At 41.0% G+C, this 24,128-nt stretch overlaps 1 protein-coding gene across 4 annotated transcripts in view; it reads right to left on the reverse strand.

Annotated features, from left to right (window-relative positions):
* The window catches only part of RFX3 (regulatory factor X3), a 230,499-nt gene that overhangs the window by 19,489 nt on the left and 186,882 nt on the right, over positions 1–24,128 (reverse strand). For all 4 annotated transcript variants that reach the window (XR_008445484.1, XM_054032733.1, XM_054032732.1 and 1 more), the window contains 8 exons: positions 17,110–17,231; positions 13,752–13,864; positions 12,783–12,898; positions 12,129–12,283; positions 3,434–3,531; positions 2,957–3,106; positions 1,785–1,993; positions 167–320 (listed from right to left, as the gene is read on the reverse strand). Coding sequence is in view for 3 of the 4 variants with exons in the window: in XM_054032733.1 (XP_053888708.1) it covers positions 167–320; positions 1,785–1,993; positions 2,957–3,106; positions 3,434–3,531; positions 12,129–12,283; positions 12,783–12,898; positions 13,752–13,864; positions 17,110–17,231 (1,117 nt within the window). In the remaining variant the exon portion in view is untranslated. The remainder of the gene's footprint in view (positions 1–166; positions 321–1,784; positions 1,994–2,956; positions 3,107–3,433; positions 3,532–12,128; positions 12,284–12,782; positions 12,899–13,751; positions 13,865–17,109; positions 17,232–24,128) is intronic.

Raw genomic sequence — 24,128 nt, forward strand, 5'->3', positions numbered from 1 at the left:
GTTTGAAAATGTTGGTCTATTTCAAACCCAGTCCAAACCTTATGCCTACAGCAGTTATATTACTAAACTCTTCCCACATTTAATTAGACATTACAGACACTTTGTAAAGGTATATTCCAAATTCATCTCTAAATAAACCAGTCAAGTCTCTTGCATATTATCTTACCTCTCCCATAACTGCTATAGGTGTTTCTCCTGTTGCCTGAGCAACACGATGTTCTACTAAGTAAAACATGTACTCATCATAAAGCAGGCGGATCAGATGAAAAGAGCCAAAGCTAGCAGCACTGCGCAAGGTTAAGTCTCGAATAACCATTGAGCTGTTTAAAAATGAAAAAATAAAAATAAAAAAAAATATATATATATAAAATAAATATTAAAATTACCCCATATTTACAATTACATGCTTTACCCCCTATGTCGAATTAACTCAGAGAAGAATCTTCTGCAGTTAACATTATTCACAGACACAAAACTCCTGAGTTATGGGGTTTTCGGTGTGCAATGTCAAGGAAACCAATGCAGGAAAGATATCAGAAAATATTATTTGCCTAAATACTCCAGAATCTATATACCATGCCTTGCTCTGCAAATATGGATTATTTTGGCATAGACCCAGCCCAAACATTTCTCAAAAGTTAAATAGAGTAGGTGAATTTGCATTTCTATATTATACTATTTTCAGAGAAGTCACTTTACAGGTAGACAACTTTCCCCTTTCTCTAAAATTATCATCTGTGAGACCACACTCCTAGAATCTAAGAGCCAGATTTTCAAAAGTGTGTTTCTTTATGCATGCACACCTTTCAATGCATTGGTATAGAATCATCCCAATTTGGGGGCACACATTAAAGGTTACATGCACATCAGTTAGGCACATGCAAAAATCAGCCGTTTGAAAAATTGGCATTAAAATACAAGAAAGTGTCTTCTACTTGAATCCTAAATAAAAAACACTGTATTATAATTATTCTAGTTTAAACAAAGATCTGAAAGTACAAAAGGAAATATGCCTTTCCGCTATACCATCATTCGTGCCAAAACTGGTACAGATTTCTCATTGATACAATTTTCAAAGCTGGTCATGTAAGTTGTACCAATAAGTTAGCAAGTGTACCTGTTGTATATACAAATGCAGTTTTTGTTCGAAAAAACTTCACAATATTAGACTCATAAAACAGATACTATAATGGATCTTTAAAAAATTAAGAAATGTTCTGTCAATGTACTTTATACACACAGAAAAAAGTTACATAATGTAACCATATATTTATATACAAACATGACACACAAAGAATATACTTTATTTACCAGCTCTTCTTTGATAACAGAAGCAGAGCTAACACAGAATATTTATTTTTAGCTTGATGTTCTTCCACATATTAAAAAAGTCTGTCTTCAAAATGAAATAAAAATGGAAGACACAGTATTTTAATAATACATATTAATAAAAATAATTGTACAGTTATATAGTGTTTCATCCCAAAGATTTCCTGAACATGTTACAAACTTAGGACCAAATTTTGCTCTCATTTGCGCTTGTACAATGCTTCTGAAATAGTTCACAAGGATCGCTCCTCAACCACTGAGTTGCATTCTGGCCTTGAATTTGAGGTTAATATAACCCTACCCTTTTGAAAAATGCTATGGGATCTTTAATATTGAGCGCTCTATGGTCTGATCTTATTTTTCTTCAATGTTATCAAAACCTCTGTGTGTGCGCACATATCAACAGCAAAGTATGAAATACACTGAAAACATTTAAGAAGAATTTTAAGAACTACCTGTAGAAAGACCATTTTAGCAGAAATTGCCGTGCTGCTTTAGGAAAGCTGGGTCTTCCTTCATATGGTTTCAATGCTTGCATCATTACGTTATCGAGCCAAGCAGCCCACTGCTCCAGAGTGCTCTGCTGCTGAAGAGTCATCTTGAAGTCGGTTTCTAGTCGCTGAACCATGTTGTCATCACACTGGCATACCCAGGAAGCCTGCTCCTATTACAGTACATAACATATCTTCAATTAACATCAGTACGTGAAGCTTATGCATAAAAGAAAAATTATTATGAAAGAATAAATAATCAGCTGCATGAAGAGGATGAACTACTCTTTCCAGGCAAACTAATGAAGCCATTTTTATTTTTAAATCCCCCATAATCTCATTCTTACAAAAAGATGGACAAAAAATAAACAAAATATGAAAATGTGCTTTAAATAAAATACATAAACTAAGAATACTATAGAAAAAACAGAAATGAATAGAGAGTAATACTCAAATATTTTCATATGAAACGTCTTTAACTCTAGTCCTTCCTAACGTTTATAATGAAAATTTCAGGAGTTGGTGGGTTGTAGGGAGTGTAGTGGCAGCATGTTGGGTGAGCAGGAGTACTAGTGCAGACAGTAGTAAGCAGTGGGTGAGATCAAGGCTGTTTTGTTTGCCTGTAGGCAAACAAAATTAATCCAAATTAATTATGCGATCTATAGTATATTTACAGAGACATTGGAATCACATTTTAAATAGAATAAATAATTTGAAACACATTGTGACCATAGCAGGTAAGTGTGCTACTTTTAAATGTTTTTTTTTTTAAAAAAAAAAAAGGGGGTAGGACACCCTCACTAGAAATATTGCAGTAGACCTCATCACAAGAGAGAGGCATTAGTTCTAAAAACAGGTGGACTCCTCATTTGCATCTCCACTAAATTAAATTCAGCAGAACACTTTGGGTTAGAACAGAGGAAATCGAGAGGAAAAAAACTCTGATTTCTTTCCTTCCTGGGGACAGTTGTGTAAACTGTTAGATTTGGAAAGACGCACTCAGTATACACCTCAGCAAAATGTTCCTGTTGCATTTTCTGGGTGGAAATATGTGAGCTAATACTAATGTTCAGAGTTATGGGGAAAACAAAAGAGAACACTTGATAAACTCTCTGTTTTGTAAAGCTACAGTTTACCTGGACATTGGCAAAATCAACACGGTTGAGGTCATTGAGCATCTGGTTGATTTGAGAAGTGTTCTGAAGCACAGCACGAGCTGCCTGAGCCAGGTGATTAAGAGATGTGTATCTTCGCAGAGTCTGGGCAAAGGCACTTACAGCGGCAACCTATGAAGAAATCCATTTTCTCAAATCATGTTGTACTTACATTATTTTTGGATCAACTTGTCCCTTGATGACTCTTTTATATTACATTTTAATTATATATTCATTTTGTGTGAGCCATCTTACATGTGAATCACAGCATTTAAAATTACAGATCAAATAATGTTTTCTCATATGTTTTAAAGAATTTCAGCAAACAAAACATAAACATAACAGCATTTGTTGTAGTTGTCAAAATGCTACTATTTTTACTATAGTCATTAATGTCATTCAGGCTCACTGTTGAATAATGCAACTTTCATTCCAAACTAAATGATTACTTAATTTTACCTTGGTTTGTATCATTCTCTGTGGAATATTGTTCATGGCATTGGAAAGCCAACCTTCAAGGCTTTTTGCAAAATTGCGAATGGCTTGGGTCAAGGCACCTAAACATTAAAGAATAAAAACCAAATGAAAAAGAAGTGCCTGTACTGAAACCTTCATGTCCTCTATATTTTAATATTCTATACTGATGAGATCTGCTGTTTTTACATACTCAGAGGCTTATCCAGTCTAGGTTCAAAATTCTTCATTCACATATATAATATGTAAAAATTATTTTATTTTCAGCTTTTGCAAGCAGAACTGACCTCTTTATCTAAGAAGCTTTCAAATGTCTATGGCCAAAGCAACAAAACACCAGTGGAGAGTACTGTTTCAGGTATTTCTGTAGAGGAACATCAATAACTGTAACAACTGTTTTGTATCTACTGAAACAAGCAGGATTCTCTTTACATCATTAATTTGCAACCTTCCAGTGCAACTAAGTGCTTTTTCTTCTCTGGTACAGAGAGGCTGTTGAAAATTGTGATTATTACAAAAGTACAATTTCCTCAAGTTAGCCCAAATTGTGCTGCACCATCACCAACATACTGCTTATTCCAGTTTTAAAGAATAAAATACGTTAGTGCAGTGCTAAAAGTATCAATCAGCAAAATATAACAATACACATAACTGATAGAAAGTGGGGTTATTCTTACCGTGGAGAAGCCTCTGTTTCCCTTTCCCAGTACAGCTCCCTCAGCACTGATGAGTGGTCCACACAGGTGGTTCGAGAGAAATTTTATAGACCTGTCGATGAGCCTGTGACATCATATTCCCTTCTATAAAGGAAGAGATGGACACTAACCTGCATTTCTCAAGTGAGAAAAAGTTCTAGTTCATGAAGGGGGATGGAAGGGAAATATGTGCTGAGGGAGCTACACTTGGAAAAGAAAACAGGAACTCCTCCACAGTAAATAAAACCTCACTTTTCCTTACCTCTCACTTGCTCTCTCAAGTGTAATATATATCTACCAAAACAGTGTCACATAAAAGAGAAAGGAAAACTATAAGTTTCAAAAGACTCATGATGAATAACGCAGTTGTAATAATGGTGTAAAGAAACCTTGAAAGGGGGAAACTCAATTGTCTTTAAAATATTTTGAATGATGAAAAGGAAACAATGCAAATGTCTGTAATTGAGTATTGATTGGGTCTATTTATAAAATCATATCTCTCTGGTAGAGTAAGAATTAGTTATAAAGAAAAGTCATATTCTTTGAGAAATATCCACTTACAATTAAAGTAACTAATGATTTCCTTTGTTAAAGTGTGTATTTTTTAAAGGAATCAAAGTTAGTTAGATCTACCAAAAAAAGATAAAGTTATTTGTCTTCCTAGCATATTATATTGTTTTCAACTATGCAGTGGGAATTAGCGATAGGTGAACCTGGTAAGGTCTGAGCCTTGTGATGTTGCAAAATTGGGCTGGAAGTCTTATGAGAACAGGCTTTTTCATGAGTTTTCAAGGACACAAAAAAGACTTCTTTTTTCTGATCTGTCAAATACCTAGCATACTTTTGGTGCTATGCAAATTTATTTCTGTACACTTATTAATTACCTGTGCATTAATTCATGTGACCAATGGTTTTATAGACTTTCTTTAATACAGTCTTTAATACAGTGTTCCTTGAGCTGTAACTACTGAGTTAATGATATTAGTTATCTAAGGCAAAATTAGTCTTTTCATGGACAAACACTGTACAACAGATATAGTAAAACATCTCTTTCATATACTCATCTTTCAGATCAAAGTATCTCTAATCTACTGTCAAAATAAGTGTGATTAAAAAGGAAATGAACAACACCTTGATCGAATAAATGTTGTCTTTTGTTGCAAAGAAAAAGAGGAATAGATGATAGTAAGAGACATGCTAACTTCCAAAGCAGGAAGTTTCTTTTATATATATAAAAAATAGATTATTTAATATAAAAATTGTATATATTAACCGTGAATTTCTAAAGACCTCAGAGAGAGAAGTGTCATCGTCAACCCAAAACAATGTAAACCCAAAACAAATTCTGTGCCCTCTTTGTTTCAATCAAGCGAATGCATGCTACCTAAATGTAGCCTTTACTTCTTAAGCCCTATTCTAGAGAGGAAATTAAAATCTCTTATTTTTCTTTGAAGCAGTGATTGTTCATGTGCCTTGTAACTACAAAAGACCTTAAAACGGCATTTCTTTAGACATTCTTGGTGCTGATTTGGCTATCACACAAGAAAACTAATCTAGAGAGTGACAAGGTGAACTTGCATGCAGTTAACACGAAAGTGACCTGAGCTGCTTTTGATTTGTTACAGCCTGTGAAGTGCTGTTGTCAGTAATAAAAGGTTTTGCAGAAAATGGCATTGTGAGTAGTGCCTTTTGTTTCATTAGTGTCGTGCCAGCTGATGCTAACCTCAGAACTAAAAGTGCTCATCTTCTATAAGAGTACCAGAATCGCTAAGGTGACGGCACCAAGAAGATCATCTTCATGGAAAGGGTGGGCAACAAAGCAGGTTGCGAGGGCTTCAAAAGGCGCTTTAGAGAGAGCAGAGAGAGATATTCAGGTCCCAAGACAGGGTAGGGTTTTTGTACTTGTTGAAAGGCATTGAGCAAGCCATTGAGGAAGCAAACGGTGGTTGGGTGAGTAAAGATGGAGGAACTGTCTAATGGAGGGAGGAAGGCTCTGAGAACCACCAGGTGGACTCTGAGGGAGGAGTGGGCGAGGGCCTACAGTTTAAGTTGGAGGAGGTAGCCCAGGAGGATAGGAATGGATATGGAGTCAAGTGGGTAATGGTGGTGGTATGCCCAAGTGGTGAAATGCTTCCATTTTGCCTGATAGCAGGCTCTAATAGATGGCCTCCAGGGTGGAGCATGCTCTGTTTACTCGTGAACCCCATCCAAATACCAGGCTGTGAAGTGGAGCAAACACCTGTTGGGGTGGCATCTCTGCGCCTGTGTAAGAAGATCTGGGTGGGTGTGGAGGCAGATCGGGGGTGGGGGGAGGACAAGCAGGGAGATGGAGGAGGTCCATGAACCAGTATTGACAAGGCCAAAAGGGGACTATCAGTATGACCTTCACTTGATCCCACTGAATCTTGTGCAAGACTTGCGGGAGTAGGGGAAAGGCAGAGCGGACTTTGTTGGTATAGGGCCAGAGAAGGGCATCGCCCTGTGAGTCCGGCCCCAATGCCCATCTAGAGCAGAAGAGGAGGAGTTTGCAGTTCTCAGTGGTCACAAAAAGTTCCCAGCACAGGGTGCCCGCCCCACCAGCGGAAGACAGAGCATCATATGGGATCACGTACTTCCCACTCATGGTTTGCATAGAAAAACCTGCTGAGCGTGTTCGCTAGGGAGTTGCTGACACCCAGAAGATACACGGCTTGTAGCATCACATCGTGCTTGATGCACCCTTTCCAGAGTTGGATGGCCTCTGCACATAGTGTGCGTGACCTGGCACCGCCTTCCTTGTTGATATATACAACTGTTGCCATGTTGTGGGACAGCAGTTGACTGTGATGTGATCTTATGAGAGGGAGGAATGCCCGACAGGCAACTCTCAATTCCAGGATGATGATGTGCATCTTGGCCTCTCTTGGAGTCCAAAGGCCCTGGGCCATGTGACTAGACAGGTGGGTGCCCCAACCAGTGAGGGAGGCGTCTGTGGTGAGAGTGGTGCAGGGAGTGGGAGGTGTAAACAGGGTGCCAACCAAGCCTTTGACAGGTTGGTCCACCACATGAAGGAGTCTAGGACAAACCAGGGGAGCAGGACAGATTTGTTCAAGCAGTCTGTCGGTGATTTGTAGATCAATCTGAGCCACAATTGAAGGCAGCGTATATGGAGGCAGGCATGGGGTGTTATGGAGGTGCAGGCTGCCATGTGGCCAAGGAGGGAAAAACATTGGTGGATACAGGTGCGCGGTTTGTGGCATAATGTTGTGATGTGAGAGGTGAGAATGGCAAACGGGTCTGCTGGGAGGAAAGCTCAGCTCACGAGAGAGTCCAGGAGTGATCCATTGGGTAGTGATGAGGACTGGCTTTTGTTATACAAATGCTCAGGTTGGCGAGGAGATTGCAAAGGGTCTGAATAGCTGAAAGGAGGTGGTTGCATGATGTCACAATGAGGAACAGTCATCAAGATAGGGAAACATGGAGTGGCCGAGGCATCGCATGTGGGCTGTAATGACGGCGAAGACTTTTGCGAATACACAAGGAGCAGTGGCAATGCCGAAGAGGAGTACACAAAACTGATAATGGGAATGAGCAACCATAAAACGGAGAAGTTTCCAATGAGCCAGGTGACTGTTGATGTGGAAATATGCATTTTTCATATTGAGAGCCGCAAATCAGGCTCCGTGAGGGAGGGAAGGGATAAGGAGGGAAAGTGTGACCATCCTGAACTTGACTTGTCGTATGAACTGTTGAGTAATTGGAGGTCCAGAATGTGGCAGCAGCTGCCTGTTTTTTTCAGAATAAGGAAATACAGGGAATTAAAGCTGCAGCCCTAGTAATGGAGGGGAATGCACTCCATGGCGCCCTTTCGGAGAAGGGTGCCTGCTTCCTCTCAGAGGAGATCTCAGTGGGAGGGATCTCCAGGAGTGTGCTACGGGGGGGGGGGGGAATGAGGAATTCTATAGAGTATCTCTGATGACTGATGTCAAGTATCGAGCGGTCTGTGGTGATCTTGCCCCAGTTGTGGGCAAACAGGCAAGACAGCCCCCAAAGATGACATGGGGCACCGTGAGAGGGGTAGGAGGAGGTTCAGAGGTCTTGATGGGGGAGTCAAAAGGGTGTTTTGATTGATGTTGTGGGAAGTTGAGGGGGCAGAAGTGGTAGCAGTGGAGTAACGTGGTTGCTGATAGCACTGATGATGTTGGGACGACGCCTGTTGTTGTTGGAATCAGGGTTAGAAGGAGGTGTGGGGGCAGGGCGAAAGGACAACCTCTGCTGCCTGCAGGTTGGGGCCTACGTGTAAATGGTGAGTGACCACATAGTGGCATGGGAATCATTGAGAGTGTGGAGGGATTCATCCATCTAGTCACTAAAGAGCTTTTGGTTGCCAAAGGGAAGGTCCTCAAGAGTGGACGGTGCTTTGCCTTATGCTCCTTCCGGGGCTTCTTGGGAGCTGGAGCAGCCGGGTCGACGCACAACTCTTCACCTGACCTGGCTCAGGGAGGCAATGCTGTGTTTCAGGGCAGTCCCCTTCGGGAAGCTGCCCTTACGCCCATGTCCATGCTTCTTTTGCTCATGGTGGGGCTTCTGTGGCAATACTGACGGCTCTGTTGCACAGGAGCAAGACAGAGGGGCACTCACCAGAGGTGACAGATACCATTCTGGTGGATCTGCCAGTTTCGAATCAGACTGCACACGTGGGCGCACAGCCTCCTCCATTAGAAACGTACAGAGGCAAAGTTCTTTAGCTTCTCGATTTTGGAGCAGGAACGATCAGCAGAAGGAACAGCCGGTGACGATGTGGGATTCGCCAAGGCAGTAAAGGCACAGTTGGTGCTCGTCACTCACAGAAACGGAGTGTGGGAATGAAGCATGGCTTTTGAAGTTGGCTTGCCAGGGCACAATCCCTAGAAGCCGATGGGGGTGGAGGAGGAATATCTCCCCGACGGCGGAAGAAGTCCAAGGGATCCTAACTAATTATGAGTCTTACAAGCTACTATACACTATATACACTGAAAAAATGGACAAGCAGTTCTTTTAGCAAAGCTAGCAACTGGAGCAATGTTGACCTGCAGATCCTCTGATAACCTCGGATGTGAGCACGTGGACAATGCACAACACACATGCAGGTCAACGGACGCTACTACTACTTTTCCAGCTCTGGCGTATGGCGCGCATGCGCACCCATGTTTGGAATTCATATAGGGACCAGCACTCAAAGAAGAACTTGTACCTGTTGAGACAATCACTACCCCTTTTTGCTCTCAGCTTCCACTCCTACTCTTGAATGATGCTTTTTCCAGGGGGCCCATTAGCAAGTCAGCTTCACCCATCTCTGTTCTTATGGGGCCAGCCACATAAAACCAAATTTCCCTGAATCCTGTATTTAGCCTATTGTGGTGAGTGGAAGACATTTCCTCAACCTCTGAAGCAGGTAATAAACTACTGCTGCTCCCCCTACTGCTGTTTTTGCATTGGCATTTTATATGTATATTGAGACACATTCCAGAGTGCACTGTGCTAAAGGACTAAATCTGGATTAAATTTAGGGTTTTTTCTTGAGCTAAATGTACTTTGTGACAGAACAGTACCTTTGAGTCGTTGAATTAAAGGGTCACAGTAAAAGGGCAAGGGGCGTTTTAACTCTCTCTAACGCAGAATGGTAGGGGTGGAGGATGGGGAATTTAGGGGAAGTGGGCCTACTTGTGTGCCTTCACTCCTGCAAAAGATCAGGATGGGAGAAACAGGCTAGATAACTACTCCTGAAGATCCAAAAAAAGGAAGTGGATCAAACATCTGCCCTCTAAAAATATTTGAAGAGATGAGGGTATGGATGGGAACCCACCAGGATACCAAAAAAGATAGAAAGAGGCTTGTTGGTAGTAGGTGGTCCTTGGATTATAAGATATTTCTATCAAGCATCATCCAAACAACAGGAATCCCACATACAGCATATATAAGCATCCAAATCTAACTAATGGTATGTTCATCCATTACTGCATTTCATTCCTAATGGAAATCCTTTGTCAATAATGACAAACAGAATGAAGAGGACCCAGACATATGCACGTATCAGCACTGGACATATATGCTCCATCAATGAAGAATTTTTTGAAATCCTGCGCTGACACTGCTCCATCTAGCTCATGAAGTAAATTGAGAGTAGGCAGGAAGATATCATAGCTAATAAGCTAATTTACAAAACTTCTCTGGGGACTACCAGTCAATGCAGAGGAAGCAAGTGAAAGGCAAGGGAAAAAAGCAGGATCTGGTACATAAAGCATATATACACATACACACACACACACACGTTAAAATATTCCATGATAACTTCACTTATGCAAAATATTTTTTAAAATCAGAAACTACTTTGTGTGGATGGAATGGAAGACTATTTTAATAGCTCTTTTCTCCTTCATTCAAACCTCAATTCAATTTATGAACTTTAATTTAATTTTTTTTTTATATATTTGTTTGAGCTGGACTGAATTCTCTTGAAAATAAGATTCCACCTATTCACATTAAACAGAAAAATAAACTCTACCATAAACATAGGTCAAAGCCAATTAGTTTAAGTTTGTAGACGAAGGTTGCTTATTTAATCTTTGTATTTAAAAAGGATAAACATTCAACATTTCTTCTTCTCTTTTCTACTTCATTAATAAAAGGGTAAAATACAACTGCAATCCACCAATATCTTACTCTTTGCCTTTTTAACTATAAAACTTAGGGAAAAAATTGTCTTAGTATATAGTTGGCATTTGGACTTTTAGCTTCACAAAGTTAACATTTCTTGTACCACAAGTAATGTACTGTACTGTATATAGTGAAGTTCCATTCTGTTTCATTAATAAGTGAAGGTCACTAGCATGTTCTTACAAAGGTGTAGGTGTAATTTTTTTCTGACCTGTCTGTAACTGGAATCATTAGTAGCAGTTGTATTGACACTAGCAGAAAATAGCTTTGTTAGTTACAAGGCTATCTGGAGGCACCATCTCCTTTAAATATTAATCCAATGTAACTATGAAATGACTATTGTTTGGTTCATGAAGCGAACACAATGCATAGGTAGCTATATGGATTTTATCTGTACAGTATCATTAATTATTATTGTTAATGGAAAATATATTCATAACATTTAGCATGACATAATGCATACTTTATAAAGGAATTCAACTTTGCTGAAAACCAAGGTGAATTAGTTTTCTGTCAAAAGCAGTCATAAAATGCACTGCCTGAGCAATTATGGATTCCAATAATTTTAGCTTTGTAAAGAAAACTGAACTCCTGAGTAAAACAATTTGATAATGGTTGGCTGGCCAAGGTATTATACTATAATCAGTCACTGAGTCTATCATGTCGGACACAGAACAAAAAATGTGATAGCCTGGAAAAACGAATAAGGCTAAAAATGTTTGACTTTGCATTACACTATTTTAATAGTAAAATGTAACATTAAAATTCATAACCTACTGACTTTAGTAACCCTCTGATCAACAACTGTTTAGTTGTCCAGAAACGAAAGCATACAGCATATACATAATTTTTATTAGCTATTCAAAGGCTAATATAAAGCCCAACCCAAAGCCTACTGAAGTAACTGGAAAGACTGACTGATATCAGTGGACTTTGGCTCAGACCCATAGTGTGTTGGAGTCTATCATGTAGACTAGAGTACAAAGGAACAACGTTTTTGATACTAAAGTATAACAAAATAAATAATATACAATGACAAAAGCATATTTTTTTAGGAAAATGTATCCTGAAAACTTCTGGAAGCCTGTTTCTATCCTCTTATAAATGTGGTGAAATCACCAATACCTTTTTCTTTAAATACAATGCATACACCTACTAATACCTTTCTACGCTATAAAACTAAGAGTGACCACATATACTACTCCTGTAGCCTTCAAAATCACTCCCAAAGGTTTCCTGGGAGGTATTGGAGGCATAAGATCACCAGACAAAAAAAAATCCTTACAAGACGTCATCTGTGTTCAACTTACTAGGAATAGGTCTAAGGACGTCAGGAATGAGAATCTCCACCAAAGCCTGGTACATCACATGGTCACAGTTACACATCCATTTCAGAATAGTCTCATTTTTGCACAGAGTAATCAGCTTTGCTTTCGGAAGTCGACTTTCTATTTCACTCAGATTGCTGGTGTGAACAAATGTATCAAATGAATAAATGAAAATGCAAATACATGAAGATAGAAAAACAATGGACTTTAAAATATTTTATTTAATAAAACATTATAGATGTCTGAACCACACCCAACAGCACTGCTGCACCTTGTGTCACATGAGATTGAAAAATGGCCTTCAAATTTCTGCTACAGCACATAACTTATGCAGAGGTATGATAAGAATGGTCCTTTTATCTCAAAAAGATTGAATACAACGTTATGAAAAGATACCTCTACCGTAGTCATCCAAATCAAACAAAATGGTAGATATACATATACAATCATTTCAAAAAAGTAATTTGTGGTAAACACTAGTTAGCGTGGACAAACATTTTAGACAGTATTAATTTAACCTGGTAAATTAACGATAGCATGTTAGGTTTCCAGTTAGTATCTAAAACTATACTACTTTTTGATTTGACATCTGCAATTAGATGATGATGATAACCAATAAAAGAGACATTTACTGACCTTGGTTCACTAATAGCAGTGCCATCAGCTTGAGTGGAGGGAGAATAGCGCCAGAACGTTTGCCACAATTTTTCTATCAGGCTAAACTGAAGATTCACTACAACATCCAATATTGCCTGAAAAAAAATAATAAAGCAAGTGCAGGTAGTCTTCTACCTAAATTTTCATTAGCAGGGTATGTTATGACAACATATATATACTGGCTATATTTTGCCTAATTAGGAGGAATAGTGGTGAAATGCATGTTTCTAATCTAACCAATGATCAGATTATATATCCAGTATGTGCAGAGAGATACACTAATCGAAGTATAAGTGAATATGAGGCAAAAAAGAGAAGGTCTACCCTAAACAAACATATTTGATTAATTCACATAAGCAAAACTTTTAAAATAGCTAAAAAATCAAGGGAGACAAGGTAAATTTGCCACGACTACTTCTGCACTGAAGATTCATATATCTTTTCCATTTCACATCATTATTTGAAATAGTTGTAATAGCCACAGAAATATTCCAGATGAAATGTGGCTTAAAGCACTCATCTCAGGAATCTTGTTTTTGTAATACTTGAAAAAAAATATTTGTTTCTTAATGTAAAAAATAGAAATGATTAATTTAATTAGATTTCTACTCTCACAGCAAAACCAAAATATTGTATGCAAAATCTGAAATCTAATTTCTCTAATTGAAAAAAGGTCAAGAACAAACTTTTTAAAAACTGACACTAATTTTCATTCTCAATATTCTATAAAATATACTAATATTGGCTCTTCTTACAAAACGAGAGACTCCAGAAAAATTTTATTGTAAAATTTCCGTTAGAACTGAATAAACAAACTGCTTTTTAGACAAGTTAGACACTCTCAGGCTATCTATAATATGTTTGTATTGTCATATTGCATTGACAGTGTTTGACTTCTAGTGAAAGAATCAAAGGTAAAACAGTGTATATGAAATACATCCTTCTTACCTCACAGTGCTCTCTATAAAGACTCTGCAGTGATTTGATATCCTCAAACGTAGTACCATCTGGCAAAGAAGATATTTCAACTTCTCCAAACTCTGGAAGTACTCGAGATGCATCTGTTTCCATGACAACATAATGGAAGAAAGCTATTGTGGATGGTGCCAATTACAGTTTAATTAGGAAAACATTTAAGCACGATACAAAGAAATAAATTGTAAAAGGTCATAGTACCCGAAGAACAAAGATTTCCTTATTTTTATAACTACCAATAAAAAATTATCAACACAAAATTTTACAAAAACTATTTTTTTTTAAGTAGAAGATATATTATACTGTAGGATATATAACATGCTAAAATGAAGTTATGTATATCCTACATGTCTGCACATCAAAGGCAAGCACTAAGGTATTCAGTCTACAAGATATTTTCAGTAAATCACAGAATAAAGTACAATATGCGAGTTTATAGCATATTCACATTGACTAGGTTTTATTTAGCACTATTGAGCAGTTTTAGTACATTCAGTAGCACATTTGTCAGAGTATTCAGTGTTTATATTTGGAATTTAATGGACTTTAATGCATACCTAATGTGTACTTTCAGTATATTGCATAAAAAACAAACAAACAAACAAAAAAACAAGCGTGTGACCAGTTATGGGTGGAAGTTTCAAAAACACTTACCACTGGCCTAAATATGCTACCACTGAAGTCAATGGGAGCCAAGTTAGGCCAATGATGAGTACTTTTAAAAATTCCAGTTTATGAGCCTAACACTAAGTGTGCAATTATGTAATGGCATGTTCAAATCAGGTGGTTATATATGCAAATAGTTATTAAATTACCACTGCTGTGTGCATATGTCTGATTTATATGTTCACCTATGGTAAATGCTTCATGAACTGATATATGCACAAATTACACATTTTTGTGCATGTAGACCTTGGACCACAAGTTTTCAAATTTTGGTCCTTTCAGTCAACAATAGTGTAGATTATATAATTTAAAAATATAGCATACATGGCCATTTTTCCAAATAGTAATGGCTACATTGTAATTGCAAAGCTTGAATGTAACCCCATTTTACACACACATTCAGGAGTGAAGCATACAATGGGTGTGAGCACAAATATTAAGGCATCAGTTTTAAGTCTGACTTTGTCAATTTGGCACACAATATATACAGTAAATTGTGTTGCAGTATATGTTTACAAGTATAGTGCAAATATAGATTTTGCACAACTTTTCTTCTATACATACATGAGGTATGTGAAATGTTGCATAAGCTTCAAGATGTAGCATATAGTTTCTGTATATAACTTCTGGGCAGTGTTCCCTCTAATTTTTCCCACGCATATGTGGAATGAATATTGTTATGTGCACCATCACCTCCATATTGGTGCACATAACAAAATTCACGTGGTGGGGGTGGGGCCGAGGGGTTCGGCGTGTGGGAGGGGGGCTCAGTGCTGGGGCAGAGGATTGGGGCGCGGGGTCGGGGGGTGAGGGCTCCGGGGTGGGGCTGGGGATGAGGGGTTTGGGATGCAGGCTGCCTGGGGGCTACGTCGAGGAGAGAAGAATCCCCCCAGCTCTCGTTCCCCGCAGCAGCACCTAGGCTGAGGGGGTGGGAAAGGCACCTCTCCCCTGGCCATGGCAGGTCCGTGCCGGGGCTGGGTTGGGGCCGGAGCGCCTCTCCGCCGGCCACAGCAAATCTGGAGCAGGTCCATGGTGGGGGAGAGGCGCCTCTCCCCGCTGCAGCCCCGAGCCTCTGCGCAGGGCTTAATAGGCAGCCGTGCAGCTTAGTGGGAACTTAGCTTCTGGGTGCCCGAATATAGAATCATAGAATATCAGGGTTGGAAGGGACCTCAGGAGGTCATCTAGTCCAACCCCCTGCTCAAAGCAGGACCAATTCCCAACTAAATCATCCCAGCCAGGGCTTTGTCAAGCCAGGCCTTAAAAACCTCCAAGGAAGGAGACTCCACCACCTCCCTAGGTAACGCATTCCAGTGCTTCACCACCCTCCTAGTAAAATAGTGTTTCCTAATATCCAACCTAGACCTCCCCCTCTGCAACTTGAGACCATTGCTCCTTGTTCGGTCATCTGCCACCACTGAGAACAGCCGAACTCCATCCTCTTTGGAACCCCCCTTCAGGTAGTTGAAGGTTGCTATCAAATCCCCCCTCATTCTTCTCTTCTGGAGACTAAACAATCCCAGTTCCCTCAGCCTCTCCTCATAAGTCATGTGCTCCAGACCCCTAATCATTTTTGTTGCCCTCCGCTGGACTCTTTCCAATTTTTCCACATCCTTCTTGTAGTGTGGGACCCAAAACTGGACAGAGTACTCCAGATGAGGCCTCACCAATGTCAAATAAAGGGGAACGATCACGTTCCTCGATCTACTGGCAATGCCCCTACTTATACAGCCCAAAATGCCATTAGCCTTCTTGGCAACAAGAGCACACTGTTGACTCATATCCAGCTTCTCATCCACTGTGACCCCTAGGTCCTTTGCTGCAGAACTGCTACCTAGCCACTCGGTCCCTAGTCTGTAGCAGTGCACGGGATTCTTCTGTCCTAAGTGCAGGACTCTGCACTTGTCCTTGTTGAACCTCATCAGGTTTTTTTTGGCCCAATCCTCTAATTTGTCTAGGTCCCTCTGTATCCGATCCCTACCCTCTAGTGTATCTACCACGCCTCCTAGTTTAGTGTCATCTGCAAACTTGCTGAGAGTGCAGTCCACACCATCCTCCAGATCATTAATAAAAATATTAAACAAAACCGGCCCCAAGACCGACCCTTGGGGCACTCCGCTTGAAACCGGCTGCCAACTAGACATGGAGCCATTGATCACTACCCATTGAGCCCGACGTTCTAGCCAGCTTTCTATCCACCTTACAGTCCATTCATCCAGCCCATACTTCTTTAACTTGCTGGCAAGAATACTGTGGGAGACCGTATCAAAAGCTTTGCTAAAGTCAAGGAATAACACATCCACTGCTTTCCCCTCATCCACAGAGCCAGTTATCTCATCATAGAAGGCAATTAGGTTAGTCAGGCACGACTTCCCCTTGGTGAATCCATGCTGACTGCTCCTGATCACGTTCCTCTCCTCTAAGTGTTTCATAATTGATTCCTTGAGGACGTGCTCCATGATTTTTCCAGGGACTGAGGTGAGGCTGACTGGCCTGTAGTTCCCCGGATCCTCCTCCTTCCCTTTTTTTAAAGATGGGCACTACAATATGAATGACAGCTTTAATGGGACACCCTAAGTCTAGAGAGAATTGTGGTAATGGTATGACTTGGCATTCATGGTGATTCATGATTTTTATTTGTACACCAGTATAATGTACCCTCACATACCCAAAAACTGTTGATGATGTTGACTTTGGGCAATTACAGTTTGTTCAACAGATGTGCCTGTCTGCTGACCACTTCCTGTGAAACCATCTGCAACTCCATCCACTTTCTGCATAGGCTTGTACCTAAAAAATATTGGACACAAAATTAGACAAAATTATCCCTTTTATTCAACTCCTCAAAAGTCCACTGTTACACAGTATGATTCTGTCCACTTCAGTTGCTCTATCCTTCAATAGGATTTCTCTATCTCACAAAAATCTCAATATATAAAAGTTCTTTTCAGCTAGATTCTGTAGTTGCTCTCTTCCTCTCAGGAATTAATTCAAATTTAAATCTGGCTGGGGACACTGATTCACTAAAACTATGTTCCGACTGGCCAGTTAGTTGGTCTAGCTGAACTGTGTTCACTGAACAAGGAAGTTGTTCAATATTTCTCTTAATACTTATCATTCAATATGTGGTCCCCTTACCTTATTTACTGTACCATATACAAACCCTGCAATGAATATGGAATTAATACTTGCCTCATTAACTTTTCTATGGCTCATCACTATACGATCTGGGCCTAACATACATTAAAGAGTGAGGGCTTTCTCAGACAGAGACCGAGGCAGGGAGATTAAGGTCAAAATATCAAGGTGGGTGACGTAATATCTTTTATTGGGTGACGTAATATCTGCTGGTGAGAGACACAAGTTTTTGAGCCACACAAAGCTCTTCTTCAGGTATATTCTGAACTTAATGAATATCCTGTGACTGACACGGCTACAATTACAGTACATACAAAAATATCAACTAATTCTGGGTACCTTAATGATCGGTTGCCTAAACTGAGACACCTTAGGCCTGATTTTTCAGAGTCCTTAGCATTTTTATATTTAAAGGACTGTGCAGATATTAACTAATTAATCATTTAAACACCCCATGAAGTAGCTGAGTAAGCATCTTACAGATAGAGAAACAGAAACACAAAGTGACATGCTCCACAGTAAATCAGTGGAAGAGCCAGGATTCAAACTCAGGAATTTACTGATGCCCAACCCTATGCTCAGCTCATTCCTTCAGACCATACAACCTTTCTGCAAGAGAGACTGAGCCTCAAATGCTCTGGGTGAATACAACTGCAAATGTGAGCACTCAGCTCTTCTGAAAACAGGCTCCAGGTGTCTAAAACTGAGCAACCTGAATATGAGGAACACACAATTAATGGTCATATGTGAAAAGTATGGTTTAAGGTAGTTGCTGCGCATCACATAGGAACTCTAGGGCAGAGTCTGAGATAGAATCCAATTCTCCAGGATGGCATTTAACTCCCTTAGCTATGATACAATCCTTTCTCTTCTGGCAATCCTGTCTCATTCACCACACACCTTCCAACTTCTGCAACAAATAAAGCAGCGGTTCCTACAAACAACAGCCTCATTCACTGCACACTCTAGATTCATTCTCTGAACACGAACCATCTTGTTCATTGAATGAGGCAGAGTCTGTGGGAAAAAAAAATAGTATGTGATCCTGTAATTAAAGCCTATATCATAATGTATACAAACAAGGAGGTAGAATTAACATTGCATGGACAATCTTAATTTTTGCATTTCCTAATGTTCAGGCCTTTGAAATCATACAAAAAAACTACATTGAAAGAATGGTATGTAATTTGCTAGGATTTTTTAAAAAAGCAAATGAATTCTGTTATGTGCAAATGTAATAACCTCCCTGTCATCAGCAGGATTTGACTTCTGGATATTCAACACTATGGCACCTATGCCACTAAAGTGAAAGGATTAACTATAGTAGCTGGCAGCAGAAATAGATTGTTCTCCATTGTGCACCAGCCACTAGAAGATAGGTAACAAACTCAAATATAACCCAACTCTCAGCTGTTTAGCCAGGCTACTTTAGAAGGAATCTGTCAAATCTAAACACTCAACTATACAGTGTTTCAAATGGACGTACAAAACCATCAGTACGTCCATTTGAAACACTGTATAGTTGAGTGTTTAGATTTGACAGATTCCTTCTAAAGTAGCCTGGCTAAACAGCTGAGAGTTGGGTTATATTTCCAGCCTGTATAACTCCACAATGGGGTAGAAGGCCTTGCTCAAGAATAAGGGTTGCAAAGGACACAGAACTATTAACACTAGTCAGTAAAAAGTGAGACTTCAATTCAGAGTCTCCTGGTTTGCAGGGGGAGGATCTGTGTTGACTGTGTCCTATCAAGAAGTGCACTATTTGTGGCATAATGAAGTAAGGCAGTGCACACAGTGTTGGGATGTTCAGGATTTTTACTCCAAGCAAGGAACAAGCTGTTGTGAGAAAAACACAGATGGGAAATGGTGATTTTGAACAGTTTGTAACTCAACCAAATCTGTTTGGATTTATATGGACACTTTGTCTTTGTGGAGCTTAGTCGGAAGTTTTGCAACTAGAGGGAAACAGAAACAAGGTAAACCTGAATGTCCTCCACGGAATGTAATCAACTGGAGTATTGTGTCCAGTTCTGGGCACCGCATTCAAGAAAGATGTGGAGAAATTGGAGAGAGTCCAGAGAAGAGCAACAAGAACGATTAAAGGTCTAGAGAACATGACCTATGAAGGAAGGCTGAAAGAATTGGGTTTGTTTAGTTTGGAAAAGAGAAGACTGAGGGGGGACATGATAGCAGTTTTCAGGTATCTAAAAGGGTGTCATAAGGAGGAGGGAGAAAACTTTTTCTCATTAGCCTCTAAGGATAGAACAAGAAGCAATGGGCTTAAACTGCAGCAAAGGACGTTTAGGTTGGACATTAGGAAAAAGTTCCTAACTATCAGGGTGGTTAAACACTGGAATAAATTGCCTAGGGAGGTTGTGGAATCTCCATCTCCGGAGATATTTAAGAGGAGGTTAGATAAATGTCTATCAGGGATGGTCTAGACAGTATTTGGTCCTACCATGAGGGCAGGGGACTGGACTCGATGACCTCTTGAGGTCCCTTCCAGTCCTAGAATCTATGAATCTATGAATGGGAAAGGTGTTAACTTCCACTGTGGTCTGAATTTTTCCTGTGTAGAACAACAGAATTCCAGCCTGGGTGTGCTTCATTTGAGGAAAAAACGGTTACTTACCTTTTTGTAACTGTTGTTCTTTGAGATGTGTTGCTCATGACCATTCCATTGTAGGTGTACGCATGCCCACGTGCGCTGTCGGAGATTTTTGCCTTAGCGGTAACCAGAGGGTCAGCAGTGGCACCCCTTTGAGTGCTGCATCCCTGTGTCAGTATATCAGGCGCTGCCGACCCTACGCTCTCTCAGTTCCTTCTTGCCGGCAACTCCGACAGAGGGGCAGGAGGGTGGGTAATTGAATGGACATGAGGAAAACATCTAAAAGAACAACAGTTACGAAAAGGTAGGCAACCGTTTTTTTTTTCTTCGAGTGCTTGCTCATGTCAATTCTATTCTAGGTGATTCACAAGCAGTGCCAATGGAGGTGGGCTCGGAGTTCATAGTCTTGCAGCACTGCTCTGCTGAAGCCAGCATCGTCCCAGGCCTGCTGAGTAAGCACATAGGGGGACGTGAATATGTGGACAGACAGACAACCAGGTATCAGCTCTACAAATCTCTTGGATCGGCACCTGAGCCATGAGTGCGCCTTGACTATCGCCAGTGGAGGCACATTTGCCAGCTCATAGCAGTATCAAATGCAGGCTGTGATCCAGGATGAAATACTGGGCAGACACTGGGCGACCTTTCATCCTGTCTGCCACCGCAACAAACAGCTGCGTTGACTTGCAAAATGGCTTTGTCCTGTCAATATAGAAGGCCAGCACCCTCCTGACATCCACGGTGTGTAACCTGCATTCTTCTTCGGATTTATGGGGTTTTGGAAAGAAGACCAGTAAGTCTATGTCCTGGCTGGTATGAAACTGGGAAACTACCTTGGGCAGGGCCACAACTGGACCTTATCTTTGTAGAATATGGTATAGGGCGGTTCTGAAGTAAGTGCCCTGATCTCAGATACCTTGCGGGCAAACTTAACTGCCACAAGGAACAAAACCTTCTAGGAGAGAAGGAGAGGAGAGCAGGAAGCCAGAGGTTTGAAGGGAGGCCTCATGAGCCTCGACAGCACGAGATTCAAATCGCAGGGAGGAACAGGGTCCTGGACATGAAGGTATAGACGCTCCAGATCTTTCAAGAACTGGGCCGTCATGTCATAAGTGAAGACCGACCTGCCTTGGAACAGAGGGTGGAAGGCCAAAAGTTCTCAGACACCCTTTGAAGCAGGGCCTGGTGTTCTTTAAAATCATCTGGCAGGCTGGCCCTCAAGGGTCCTGCAACCGCCTCGTCTGCAGATGAAGATGATGACTATACTGCCAGGGAAGGCATCTTTCCCCCTGGGGGAGGGAAGCTTAGGGGTGAGTGCAGTCTCCTCTAGCTTGACCTCCAAGCGTGCCTTGACCTCCGAGCCAGGTGCTGTCAGTGCCACCAGCTGTTGTTCCAAGGCGGAAGCAGATGAACGGTATGCAGGGGTCAACGCTATGACCGGCACTCCCCACATGCTCCAATAACGCCACTGAGCTGGCCACTGGCCATGCTGCCAAGGCGGTGCCGTCGATGTCGACATGGCCTCGGGTGCCAAGTCGCGCCGGTGAAGTCTAGGTGAAGGGCCTAACTGCCCAGTTCCACTTTCACAGGAGAAGAAACCTTCTCCCTCCATTTTTGTTGATGTAGATCAGAGTGGCCTGTTTGTTCACTTAAAGCATGATCACCTTTGGGATATCAGGTCTCTGAAAGCACATACATGGCCACCCTATCCCAGGACATTTATCTGAAGTTTAGCTTCACATAGAGGCCAAGGGTGAAATTCTGGTCCCATTTAAGTCTATGGCAAAACTCTCGTTGACGTAAATGGAGTCAGGATTTCACCCCATGTGTCGTGGTTACAGAACTCTTCTGCATAGGTTCCTGATTCTAGGGTGGATGCACCTGCAATAACTACAATTTGGAGTGGAGGAATTTGGAAATTCTTTTCTAATTATAAATGACCAGTATAAATACTGGAGAGAACATCAAGTTTTATCGGAAAATTCCTTCAAACCAAAACGGATACTTCAACACAGCTTAGCTAGTTGCTACAGAATGTGTCATTTCACAAACTTTTCAGCTTTTGGAATACAATCCAAAATGCCTAAAGGGCATAAAAAACAATCCTTTAAGAATTTCTAGGATTTAGAAAGAACTTAATTAAAAATATAAAAGCCAACTTAATCCTCTAGTGCTTGAAGTCAGGATTATTTTAGCATTTGCTCCAATGTGCTTTATGTGAAATATGTTGGGGAAAATTCTGAATTCTGGCATGCTGACAAAGTGACTTATCTCATGAGTTGACCAGTCTCAATTGCACTGAGAAGCAACTTGCAGGATCCAGCTGAGAAATGTAAAGAGAAGATTTTTTTCTCCAGAGGTTCAGTAAAGACCGGAGCTGATTATGCTAGGCAACCTTAGATGTACTGTGTCTTTTATGAGTAGCAAAAAATAAAGGCTAACCAATATGGGTGATGAGAGGCTTTCCGATTTCCTTCCAAAGTGTCTAGACTGTCTAGGTTACCTTTTGAGCTTTAATTATGGACACGGAAAATACTTACCCATTACTAGTGTATACAATATACCTTCCAGGTCTAATAATTCTTTTCTAAAATTCCCCTACTATTTATTTTACTCAGACTTCTTTCACTTTCTCAGGCCTCTTTATTAGTACTGAAAGAAGAGCTATAAAGGATTCAGACACATTATGGATATTACATATTTCAAAAGATTTGATTCAGAGGAAAGGGTATTTGGATCTCAGAGGAATTTTACATGGCTAACTACAAGTATAGTAAAAGTATGGAAAGTCTTCAGTTAATAGTGTCAATTTTCTACATTTGTGAGGAGTTCCTATGACCATCCAAAGGGCAATGCCAACTAAAATCTTGGCCTGTCTCTCAGATATCGATTTCTTGATGTCTAGCTATCAGTTCAAGCTCATTAACCTCAACATGGTTAAAACAAAGCTCAAGCTCTCCACCACCCCACAAGCCGTCCCTGCTACTTCCTTTCTTGATCACTGTGGACAACACCATTATCTTATCACTTAGGCCCATAATCTGGGTGTCATCTTTGACTTGGGCCTCTCTCTAGGTCTTCACATCCAGGCTCTCTCTAGGTCTTGCAGATTCTTTCTGCATAACATTTCTAAGATACGGTACTTCCTGTCTATCCAACAGACTTCCCTTATTGATACAGAACAGTGAAAGGGGGCTTTCTTCCACCCTCTCTTGGGAATCCTGGCCATAGGACATAGCCATATCATGGCTTCTTCCTTCACTTCCAACTCTCCGCACATGCATTGCTGCCCAGCCTGTGATTCCTAGCATGGAACTATATCTCCCAGAACGCTCTTGTTCTAGGGCTGAAACTTGGAACTGGCTGTGCTGTGTCTATAACCTCCTGTAGCGAAGTGACGACTCACTGTTGCAGTGCCTCCTGCTGGCTGTCCTGGGAATTAGCTCTTTTCCAGCTCCAGAGCGCCCTCTGCTGGCTGATGTCTCACCTACCTCAGGCCCCGTATCCCTCCCGGACACCGGTGCCCTTTTCCTCAGGGTTCCGCCCCAGCAGTACCCCACACTCTGGGTCTCCCCTCCCAGGGGAACCCCCAACCCTCTAAACCCACCTTGCCTCAGTGGCTACTGCCAGTCATCTAGCCCCCGCTCACTGGGGCAGACTGCAGTCTGTAATGACCACTCGTCATTGGCAAGGGGTTAGGACCTGCTGTCTTTGCCTATCCCCGGGCTGCCCCTCTGCAGCCCCAGTACCTTTTGTAGGCTTTCACCAAGGCCTGCAGCCTGGGGGTTTACCAGGCTGGAGCTCCCCAGCTCCCTTTGCCCTTTCCCAGCACTGCTCCACCTCAGGTACCTTGCTCCCGGGCAGCCAGCCCTTCTCACTCCAGGGCTAGAGTGAGACTCCTCCAGCTCCTGGCTCACAGCTCTTTTATAGGGCCAGCTGTG

This window comes from Malaclemys terrapin, chromosome 6 (assembly GCF_027887155.1).
Source record: "Malaclemys terrapin pileata isolate rMalTer1 chromosome 6, rMalTer1.hap1, whole genome shotgun sequence".
Lineage (NCBI taxonomy): Eukaryota > Metazoa > Chordata > Testudines > Emydidae > Malaclemys > Malaclemys terrapin.